This window comes from Tetrao urogallus (genome assembly GCF_951394365.1).
Source record: "Tetrao urogallus genome assembly, chromosome: 3".
Taxonomy (NCBI): domain Eukaryota; kingdom Metazoa; phylum Chordata; class Aves; order Galliformes; family Phasianidae; genus Tetrao; species Tetrao urogallus.
This window is the reverse complement of record NC_136815.1, coordinates 15,861,349-15,873,948: the sequence shown is the minus strand read 5'-3', so window position 1 is coordinate 15,873,948 and position 12,600 is coordinate 15,861,349. Positions and strand designations below refer to the sequence as shown.

Below are 12,600 nucleotides of genomic sequence, written 5' to 3'. Positions count from 1 at the left end.
TTATGAAAAAATATCAGCATGTTTTGGCTACACATGTATTATGGTGCCCCAAACCTGCAAGATTTAGAAATCTGTCCTGAATTTTCTCACAATTTAAAGAAAGCTAAAAAGTAAAAATAAAAAAATATTTTAAAAAATCAAACATAAATAGCTTCTTTTCTTTCCCCCCTCTGCTAAATGCTTTTCACAGTAAAAGTGAAGCATAAGAACTTCCTGTTCCCTTCAGCTATTTGTCAGGAAATCTTCCAGCTTCAGACTTGCAGCTTGATAAGCAACACTTTTGCTTATTCATGAGTCATTCAGATTAAGCTTAAGTGAGGATTTATACCAACCAAGTAATACTGAACTACCAAAAGAAAACTATTTGGAGCAAACAGCAGTTTGCTGCAAAGGGTAACAGCAAGTAAAAGGGTAACAGTAATCTGCACAAAGAACAACAATCTGCAATAAACAGTTAATATCTAATTTCAGATTCTTCTGAAAGTCTACATTTACAGATGTTCCTTTATATTTTCATACTTCTGTGTCTTTCACGTTACTTTCTTAAACTGGGACAAAGTCATCACTTTGATTTCCACTAAAACTAAAACTACAGTTGCATATAAAGTTAAAATCAATGCCTCTACAGTTGTAACTCAAATCATATTTAATAATTAATCATATTAATAATTAATCATATTAATAAATAACAAAGAATTAAAACAAAATACTAAAGAATTAAAATGGAATACTGCAATTGTTACATTGTTCAGGTGTTCCTTTTTCGTGAACAACTTAGTGTCTGGTGTCTGAGTATTTTAAATAAGTGAAGATGCCTAAACAAGTACAACCAAAGGGTTTTCAAACTGTATACACCATACCTGGAGAGGGATTTTCTGTCAGAAATAATAACAGGAACTGAAATGCTCCTGTTTGTGTTTCCATGTATTTATATTTTTTATTGTATCTTTTGCAATTGTAAAAATTAATTCTATAACATATTCACTAAGTTCAGATCTACTATGCAATTATTTTAGTAAGGATATATATTAAAGGTGACAGATCTGAAATTAATCAGTCTTGCTATGTGTGAATAGATCTGTTATAAAGCCATATGGAGGAGTGCAATAACACGGGCTTTGCTTGTGTGGCAGATACTGAAAAAGGGATTCAATTTGTGGAAAGATTAGCACAGTTATCTTTTGATAGGAAAAACAGCAACACGAATTTTTAAACTGCAGAACTCTCTTAGCGTTTATATTTGGAAGGGTAACAGAAAGAGATAAGTTGACTAACTTTACTTACTTTTGTCTGCTACAGAGAAAGAAAATAGACATGCCATGACAGTTGTACCCATACCTAAACATCTGGTCTCAATTCCACTCCAGAGTCCAGAGGACAGACATTCCCTCACGGCAGAGCCAACAAGCATGTATCCTGAGTCACAAGTAAATATAGCTGTAGATCCATATGTGATTTGAGTTCCAATCTTATTTCCATTTGGAGGCGTAGGAAGTTCTCCACAAGATATAACTTTATAAAAGCAAAAGAGAACAGAAATTTATACCTTTATATCACAAAGATACATGCAATAATATGTAACTCTATGATCCTATGATTCTATGCAACATTAATCAAACATCTAAATAAATGCTGCAGCCTGAAGTATTGTCTGCTACGTAGAAGAACTCTGTATACAAAGACTATTATTGCCCCCAAAATAATACGCTAGAATTGAAAATAATAATAATAAAAATAAAAATTTTCTCTGTAAAATTAAGAAACAAACAAACAACAAACACTTTCTGGAACATTATTAATTAATTGCTATTTAATTACATTGGTTAAAAGGTTAGAGATAGGGAAAACTTTTCTAATTGAGTACTTTCAATGTCAAATTAGTTAATTACCAGCTGGACCCTACACAGCAGTTACAGATGCAACATTTACTCACTTTGGCAGTAAGGTCGCTCATTTCTCCAGCTCCAGGTGCCATTAGCAAGACACTCAATAGATGCTGGTCCCAAGCCATAATACCCTGGATCGCAGCTGAAAACTACTTTTGTTTTATACTCATAATGTGAGCCATTCACTATTTTCCATCTTCCATGCTCCAGTGTAAAAGAATTGATGCTTGGACATGTAACAACTTCCAAATGACAAAAACACATATTCGTAGTTTAGTACAAGCAAATTACAAAAACCCGTTGTTATTAATTTAGAAATAAATTTAAACATGTTGACATAATGTTTGAAGAATAAGGTTGTATTTAAAATTCCCTTTGGTTAGAAGTAACAATTCTCTCATTTATTATTGATGATCAGTGGCTTAGAGCAGTGCCTAGAATATGCTGGGCTATACAACTGGTAAAGATAAAATCTATACCATAAGTGAATTCATTATAGATTTATAGTTAGGAAATTGATGTGACACATTACATATCAAAATATTTAATAAAATACCAGGCAAACTTAAATATAGGAATTATTTTTTACCCAGATGAATTATCTGAGACTTTAAATACTTGGAGAGACTGCACAGTGGTGACACATTAAGTAATATCCATATTGAGGGATTTCAGCAGCAATACATCTTTATCTCATGTCCTAACTCAACATATACATCCTACAAAAGCAAGCAAAAAAAAATATTCTTCTACACACCTGATCTAATAGAAAAGTTAGTGTGCATAAAATTTTCCCTTGATCAAGAGAAAAATGACACAGGAAAATCTTTCCTGGATATTGCTTTCTTTCACTCTGTTAACTTTGTTTCTTTAGGCAGAGGAAAAGGCATGAGGTAATGCATTTACAAGAACAACACAAAAAAGGAAAAGGGAGAGCCCTTGCAAATTATTCTAGAGTATGTTTTCTTCCTGTTTCTAAAATGCATTGGGTGAAATAACCTCAATCTGCATGAGCCATTTTTGTACTGCTATCTCACGCTTATAGTCACCTGGATTTTCATATCCACTTCGAAGTTACCTACTTCTTGGAACTGAGCAAGCATTTTCTCTTCATTGATGTTTCCCAGAATTTAGATAGTGTAGGATTATAATGATGGGGTAGATACAAATAATCAGTAGTACTTTCCAAGAAGTATTCCAGAATACCAGATACTTTGGAATTCTGGATAGTAAATAAGGTTTATGAACAGCATATAAACATTTCAGTTCTCATTGTAGAGCTTACTTGTGCATAAAACACTACAGCCATTAACTTTGATTTATCAGAAAATTATTATCAGCTTGAATATGTTCAGTAATCTGTAGGGTATTTATTCCACTTTCATAGAATATTTCAGTATATTCTCAGGTACATATTTAAAATATATACTTCACAATAATGTAATACCAGCAATTACACATAAAGTATCCTGAAAGCTGAAAGATAAGAGACATGATGTTTTCTACTTTTGATAAATAAACATAATGTCCAGCATTATTGCATTTTTGCATGTTACTTACCTACACAGCGAGGTGTTTTATTATGATTGCTCCAGGTACCATCTGGCTGGCAGGCTGCAGTAGTAAGTTCCTTGGAAGATAGTCTGTACCCATCATTGCAGAAGTAAGTAACGTGGGTGCCAACTAAGTAATCTGTAGTTAATATCCCACCATTTACTGGAGCTTTAGGAATTCCACAAGATATTGCTGATTAAAGAGAAAGGCATCGTCATTGTATCTGTTTTTCACTGTGAGCTTCTTCTTGTCACAGAGTTTTTATGTACTGCAATTTCAATAATGATAAATTCATTCAAATGACTTTTTAACTCATTAATGTGAATTTTAAGTCCACAAAAAATCTACCTTAACATTTTAGGGAATGAAATCAGAGAAAATTTTTGTCTGTTGATAGAGGAGAAAAAAGAAAAGGAAAAAGAAAAAAGAAAAAAGAAAAAAAAGAAAAAAAAAAGAAAAAAAAAAGAATCATGGTTCATAACCCTGCAGCTATTCATTCAAAAAAAGAAAAAAAGAAAAAGAAAAAAGAAGATAATTGAAGATGAAATAGACAATATCTGATAGACAATATCTGGGAAAGTAGGACCAGCATGGCTGAATAAATAAAGTATCAAACTGAGGCATGAGAAATCTAGTTTGTACCTCGGGTTTCTCAGATATAATATGTAAGCCCTGGCTAACACTAATATTAACTTTCAACATTCTATTTTTCGTCTTGCAAATTAAAAATGAAGTACACTTAAAAATATTTTAAAATTAGCAAATGAAAATGCAAGCTCTCTCCCCCACCAAAAATATATACATATGTCATTACTCAGCAGAGAGAAAGCACAAAATTATTCTTTCAAAAAACCTTGTTTGAGAAATAAAATAATAAAAAAAAAAAGTCTTTTCCATTTTAACATTTTAACATTTTAACATTTTAACAGCAAACATATAATGTAAATCTGATCCCCAAAACAGGGCTTAGGCACTTAATTCTTAAGTACTTTACTTTGAAGCGGAATGTTGAACAATAAGAGACTATCTATTCTGCCTGAGTAGCTATGAAGAATCAAGCCTCTCAGACTATGTACATTTCTTAGGAAAAAAGTGATCAATTATTGCCTTTTTTGTGAGCTGGTCTGATGAAAGACAAACCTGCTTCATTAGCAATGTAACATTATGGTTCCGCACCAATGTAAGTGATCACAGCTGAGACACAGGTAAAGCTCTGAAGCTATTAAAGCTTGTAGAACAGATGCAATAAAATAACTTAAAATATATTCTTGAATTTTCATATGAAGAAACAAGAGATTACATGTAAAGTTAAACTGCAGGACATAGTGTGATGAAAAGACCACAGAAAACAATGATTAATTTGCTCACCACCTTCTTTATATCTTATGGCTATCATAGTTTATACTGGAAATTAGAGACACATATTTTTAGAAGAAGACAAGAAAAAAGAAATTAGGAGATAGTGAAGGCTCTAAGAATCATGAAATTCTATGAAATCATGAACCTAGAATGAGCAAAAATGACAAGTTCATGAAACATAAGGTCCATCTTCTACTTTTTACTAAACTTCTCAGAGAAATTAATTATTTCACTTGATACTACCAAAGAAAGAAACAGTCCTTATGACACTAAAATGAAAACGTGACATAAATGGTGTTTATCAAATTTCTCAATAACTTTGCAGCTGGAAAATTAGGCAGGCTTGTCCATGCTCTTTCCTCCAAAACTACATGTAATGATAAGCAGAAGTTTCAGGCCATATTGAAGTTGCCAGAACTAAATTCACTGCCAGTTACATCAGTGCAGCATAATATATATATCTACACCCAAAAAAGTTATTATAGATCAGCAGCTGCTGCTTGTAATCCACATATGAAAAACACATTAGAGCACACTACTTGTTCACATACTGCAGATCATTTTCCTGCAATTAGCATTATACATTTATATGTGTATATATATATAAATATCTAACAGAGATGTTTTATATCTGACATTGATATTAATGACTCCATGACTCCTTAGATATTCAAAGATCTCCATTAATGCCTTGATAAAATTTGAATTATATCATTCACGTAAGTAGAATCAGTCTGTTGGCATAAGCAAAATATATCCTTCCTTTAAAAGTTTAAAAAACAAGATTTATCTTAGCAAACTGAATCTTTATAAATTTTTTGTGTAAAATTTTATGTAAATAAAATAAATAATTTTATGTATTTCTATGTAAACAGAAAGAGCTACCAATGAGTCACTTAGTGACTCATTAGTGAGGAGCACCTTCCTTGTATGAAACAGAAAGCCGCTTTTAAGTTAAAAATGTGAAAAGATCCACTCAAGCTATTGATATATCTGAAAACTCGACAGAAACAAAAAAGGAAAATACAGAATATCCAAATTATCTAAAAAATAAATACATCACTGAAATGTTTGGTCATTATTTATCAGCTCAGATAGTAAAAAACTTTGTTTTTGTTAATCAACATCATAATTGTAATCACATTTGAAACAGATCCATTCCATGATCGTGACCTTCAGAATACAGTTTCAGCTACGAAGATGTAAACATGTAGCCTTCTGAAGAACTCAACCTTATTAGTTCTTGAGGACTGTCATATTCTAAAGACTTATCTATAATAAGAAATTCAGAAAATATTATTGGCCTTGGACAAAATATCCTTTATTAAATGTTAAGTCACACTTAAGCGTTCATGTATTAACAATTTTGCACACTCAAATCTGACTATTCACTCTACAAAGGAGCTTTGGTTCATGGATTTGCTCTGATTCATTTAATAACAACAATTAACAGATGTAGCTACCTTTCATATTTTAAGGTTATGTGGAATAAAAAGAAGAGTATCACTGCTGACATCTGTCTAAATCTGACAACACTTATCAGGAACAACACAAACACAGGCAATACTACTGAAACTATATAGTAATATACTCTTCTGAACTTAACAAATTGGATTTTAAACCTGTGAAAAATTAAGAATTTTTATAAAAAGTTTACTGTAAAGTGCGTTACAAATTACTTTTAAGGATTAAGCTATTTCTTTGGCATTTAAAATGTTGCTGAGTTTTCACACTTGACCCAATGCAGTCAGGCATTTGGAAATAAAAAGTCTATTTTTAATGAGTATAGAAATTAAGTATAGCTATATTAATTGTTCTCATGCTTATTAACATGACTAACTCAAACCCATATCAATGCCTAATAATGCAAAAGTAGAATGCTTTACACATTACATGCTTTTCCAGACAGTAAATATAAATTTACTGATAGTAAATATAGACTTACTTTAGCATAATTTTTGAGAAATGGACCACATTTCAGCATTAAGATTTCTTTAACGTACCTTTACGTAAGCAGAATGGTTAATATCTAAAAGATAGAATAGTAAAACTTTTTTTTTTTTTTAATTTGTACTATTGTCATTATACAATATTAGAGTTGGAGGCAGTTTCCTTTTACTCCTTTTCATGGCACAGGAAGGGACTGCTGAAGTTTTGCTTGAGGCTTTTCTATTTCTCACTGCTTCACTGAGTCTTTTCTCTGACTTATGTTTGGTTTTATATAAAATGTAAAAAAAGCTTTCATTTATTTTTAAATTGCACATCTGGGATATTCAGATAAAATTCTATAGTGATTTGAGGAATGACTGATGGTTTCTATTCAGAGTTCCAAAGATCAAAATTTATGTTCATATAGGTATAAGAATGACAATGTAAAAATAATGATCTAACATTAACTTCTGGATTTGAAAAAATAAGCAACAAAACACGGTAGTGGAAAAGGCTTCTGGCATTAATAAACGCCAGCAACAGGAAAGAGTTCATAAGTGATAACTGGAACTGTACAGATGAAAAAATAAGAAATGAAAAGATAAAGCATTAGTTTAAATGCAGACAACAAATATTCTGAAAACAGCAAACAAGGAGTTTATTTAGTATTAAAAAAAAAAAAAAGAAAAAAAAAAAAGAAACTGTGCTGATTGCAGAGGCATCATTAAGGAATTCATAATTTTATTTATTTATAATTCCTCATAATTTTAGATTTCTCCCTTCCTACAGGATGATGCCAGAAACTGTTACTGTGATTTCACTGGTAATCTTCATTTAGGAGTCAGAAAACAAATAGATCAAAATATGATGCATTACTTACAAAGAAACTGCAAATAACTTTTTTTTTTTTTCTTTGTATTTCCACTGCTATGTAAAAAACATCTAAACATTTTATGTTGTGCTAAATGGTTAGTTAGCAGTGGAAATCCTAAATTCATATGTATGAAACAACTAATTAAACTGCCTTTGCTAGTTACTCTATAAATGACAGAAAACATGAAGCAGAAGGCAAGATGGGACTTTCTCACTTAGTTTTGCATGGTAAAAGAGCAGGTAAATTGTGAAGAATAAAAACAGACAACAAAGTTGACTGACATTTTTTATGGTTAATAAAACAGTGCTAATCCTCTCTATCATAAAATTATAACAACTGCAAGTACATGCTTAGGGTAACTAGTTTTACTGAAGTTGTATTCCTCAGTACTAGGGAGAATGGCAAAGCCCTTATGTCTGGTAAATATCCCCTGGTGAAGAACATCAGAGATATTTACTGGAGTTCTTAAACATTTGATGCAAGAGTTCATATCAATTTTCTGTATCATCTGGACATGGGGATAATCTTCAGCTCAACAAAGCAAGGGAAGGTTTATATACTTCAGTTATGTGTGGAATCAGATTAGTTCTGAGGGTTTTTACAGTAATAATGTGTCTTCAGGTTGAACCCGAGTTGTGAGTTGCAGGCTCATATCATGGTCAAAAACCACTTTCAGTACAAAGGGACTTGATGAAAGAATTGACAGATGTTTATATAATATATTAAAATTAAATTCTATCTATCAAATTCATAAGTATTAATTAATCATTAATTAATTAATATAGATTAATTAGTATATATTAAATATTTTTTATTATATTTACAAACTTTCTGTTTGATAAGACATTTTGAGTTAGAATCATAAAAGCATAGAATCATAGAATCACTCTGGTTGGAAAAGACCTTAAAGATCGTTGAATACAATCATGACTTAACCATACTACCCTAACTCTAATAACCCTCTGATAATCATGTCCCTGAGCACCACATCCAAACAGTTTTTAAACACATTCAGGGATGGCGACTCAACCACCTCCCTGGGGAGCCTATTTCAGTGCTTAACAATCCTTTCTGATATATATTCAAATATTTCCCACTAGTTGAGATATCTACTTAACAGTCTGATCCAGTTCCACAAATAACTGTCATGAAAGCAGTCCTTGTTCAACTGAGGAGGAAAAAAAGCTAAACAATTATATTCAGCAAATGCACTGTATGTACTTCCATTTTTCACAAATACAGGCAAAGATGCAATTCAAAGGCTTATTTTCAAAAAAAAAAAAAAAATCTTGGAAATTAACTTGAAGCATTCAAACATCATTTATGTCAACAGTAACAAAATGTATGCAAGCATCTAGTTGAAACACCGTACTAGGATTTTGTAATGAATGATCTGTTGGTTCTGTGAACATGTGATTTATGAAGTCTAAATGAATATAACAGTTGTTTTCACCAGCTTACGTAAGAGGATAATGTAAATTCCTTGATACACAAAATTCTGAACAAAAGTTACAAACCAGAACTGCATTTTTTCATGAAAAAAATCACTCTATTACTTCACTAAAGAGTTAAAGATGGAAATTATTAGCACAATGGCATTCTTCTCAGAAAAGAAAGAATTAAAATACAATTACAATGGATGTGAAATAATTGTTTTTCTTAAGGAAAACATGTTTTGCTTTTATAATGCAGAAGTAACTAAATATGAAACCATTGTGGAGAGGACTACTGAGTACCACAATAGAGAATTTGATACATGAAACATCAATTAACCTGATTAATTCTGTTTCAAATTTCAATGCAAACACTGAAAGTTTAGAATGGTTTCAAAAGTAATGATGTTATTGACTGATTTCCTATTCTTGGAAATGTAGCAAATTTTGAGTCTTCTAAAAATACTCCTTGATCACGATAAAGTGGCAATTACAGTGAAAATTACTTCTTCAAAGTAGAACGAACACAAAAATAAATGCATGAACTCTACTAACCATTCATGATATTTTTGAATGATTTCATATTTCAACCTTGTGCTTTTTTTTTCTCCTCATAATGATATATACTATTTTTGGCATCTGTCGGCCTTAACAAAGTCTGTTACAATATTCTTAATTAAATGTGGGGTTTTCTTTTGCTAAAGTTTATTAGGCATTATTCCTTTTATGTCAGAAAAGAAAAAGATCATTTATAATAAAAAGTAAAATACAGTTTCTTATATATTTTATTATGAAATATTTTACCTTGGCAAGCTGGAACTGGAACATCCCATGAATAATAACCATATGGAGACTTCCTGCAAACCGCAGTACTTTTCCCAATGAGCCGAAAACCTCGATCACAGGCCCAGCGAACCATACTGTTGAGCTGTCCACCTGTCTGACTGACAATGAAACCATGTGGAGGGGACTCTGGAGTGCTACAGTAGAGAGCTTTAAATATAAATATTAAATAAATAAAAAAATGCATTCAGGATCCAGGTGACAAATCTTGAAAATTCATACTGAAGCTAGTGAATATTTGATAACAAGCACAGAAAATGTCAGTAAAAGTCGTATTTTGTATCCTGTTCACGTAAGCATTAAGCAATTTTACTAGATGTAAAGACAAAAGAATAAGACAACAACAGTGCTTCAGGGTTTAGTAGCCTGAGAGGAAGTAGAGATATCCTGTATAACTCCTGTAGCTTTCTTATTGTCTTATTTTTAAACCAAATAACCCACATAACTTTAGTTTATGATGAAATTTACTGCAATCACATAAATTCCTGTATTATACAAAATTTTTGGAAGGGAGAAATATCAAGAGCATACTATACATAGTTATTTTCAAATAATCTTTTCCTTTTGGTCTAACTACATTCAAATTCTGTGATACAGTGAATTGAACTAATAAAAGCTAAAATAGATTTTAACAGTATTTATGAGTACCACCATAAAAACATGCCAAAAACACTGAATCTGCTTTGTTGTTGGTGGTGGTTGTTAATTTTTGTGACTTATTTAGAACACCAGGTACTGTAAAAAATCTGTAAGTCTTCATAAAAGCATGGAAACATAAACATCTTTGAGGATGTATGTGTTTGAAATCTTCATGACATTAAAAACTTCTTAATTATCATGATGTCATTATGATTTTATTTCTTTTAAATCCCTTGTCCATTAAATGTGTGAGTATAAAATTACTTTGTTTTGGCTACTTCACCAATGAACTCCAACAAAAGAAACTTACAGCCTGGAAGGCAGTTTGAGATAAGTTGGTTTTCTTTTTAGGAATTTAACTTAGCCTTTGATCTTTCTCATCAAGGAGAAGCCATGAGCTGTTAGCTAAGGTGGTTATATGCCCGTTTCGTAGGAAAGAAAAGTAAGTTGGAAGTTGTTTTCCAAATGCATCTAAGTTTCTTCATGCTTTAACAAAACACTGGTAACTAGAGAAGAACTCCATCTGTTCCATTCCTCAGGCAAATATCAAGTTGCTGCTTCACTTACTCTTTAAGACTTTTCATGTCTTATGACTTCCTATAGGGCAATGGTTTTCTCAGACCAGGTTTCCTACTATTGGGATGGAATCATTTGGCTGTTCATTTATTCTTTATCATAGCAAGCAGCAGAACATGAAGCATATCTGTCAGAGCACAGGCTATGAAAATATTTTTTTTTCCTTGCACTAAATTTCTCTGGTCTTTCACTTTAATTTTATTCTTCATACAGAAGACACTTGTTTCTAGATCCAAAATAAGTACAATGAAAATGAGTATACAGTGTAATATTTTGTGTCTAGGCAAAAGTAGATTTCATCTAACTACACATCAAAGTCATTTCACCTCTGAGAAAACTGTCCTCACCTAAAGGGAGAGATATTGTTTTACAGACTATTGTACCGTCTAATTATTTTCCTGTAACAGAAGCTAAAAAGCAAGGAAAAACAAAACACAGCAGGCAGAATATCATATATGTTCTCTGTTGCTTTCTCCACTTGGTAAAATAAAAATGTATCATGCCACTAATTAATCCAGAATAGGCAATGAAAATGTTCCACATGTTCTATCTCAAATAATTATTTTCATTGTTTCATTTCACATCTTTTGTGGTGATTTAAAAAGAAAAACAAACACAAACATACATTTTGTGTAATTGCTGCAAGTGACAACAAATCTACTCTAGATTAATGAATGAAACATATTATTTTGTAAAAATAGTGTTATATAATGGTTCTATAACTGTGATTGTATCTTTTAAAGTACCATCTTCATGTTCACTGTAGTGTGTATGATATTAATTTTTTATATCTTTTTGCTGCATGTTCACTGTAGTGTGTATGATATTAATTTTTTATATCTTTTTGCTGCTTACGTTGAACTTTGAATCAAAGAGTTCAATCCTTCAAGGTCTTATGATTTTCCTGCTTATCACTGCTCACTCCTGCCTTGTTGCCATACCTTAAAAATGTTAATGATGAAATCCATAAAAATCCAGGATGACGGTCAGTGGCACACAAATTTAAGTAAATGATGAAGGGGAGGAGGGGGAGATTGCTTCTTTCAGTTTTTTATTTCCACCTTTTAAAAGTTCTTTGAAACATTTGATTCAATCTCTACAGAGTACATATGATTGTGTATATCTCATTTGGGGCATGGAGTCTTGTTCCTCATTAAATCAGCACCATTCAGTTCACATACAAAACAAACTGTATTTTCTTTCAGTCTGGGCAATTAATATAAGAAAATATAACCTATATTATCCTTTTACAGTAAATAAGTTTTATCTATATTGAATTTCTTTATAAATTAATGAAAATATTATTTACATACCTATGTACCTTATCCTGAAACCTCTTTTATTGGTGCCATGATCAGCTGACCATCGGAGAAATACCTCGTGCCCACTGCTGGTTATATTGAGAGACGAGGAATAGTCCCCACTGAGAGAAATCAGCAATGGGCTATGAATATTTGGTCCTTGATATAAGGAAGGAAAAAAAAAAAAAAGAAAAAAAAAAAAAAAA

The 12,600-nt window shown here is 31.5% G+C and overlaps 1 protein-coding gene across 3 annotated transcripts in view; it reads right to left on the bottom strand.

Moving 5' to 3' along the window:
- Positions 1-12,600, bottom strand: part of CSMD3 (CUB and Sushi multiple domains 3) — a gene marked incomplete at both ends in the record, with an annotated part of 527,537 nt that overhangs the window by 51,149 nt on the left and 463,788 nt on the right. For 2 of the 3 annotated variants that reach the window (XM_079533061.1, XM_079533063.1), the window contains 5 exons: positions 1,339-1,512; positions 1,934-2,128; positions 3,447-3,632; positions 9,840-10,028; positions 12,407-12,553. In XM_079533061.1, coding sequence (XP_079389187.1) covers positions 1,339-1,512; positions 1,934-2,128; positions 3,447-3,632; positions 9,840-10,028; positions 12,407-12,553 — 891 coding nt within the window. The remainder of the gene's footprint in view (positions 1-1,338; positions 1,513-1,933; positions 2,129-3,446; positions 3,633-9,839; positions 10,029-12,406; positions 12,554-12,600) is intronic. The other variant, XM_079533062.1, reaches the window with a different exon arrangement.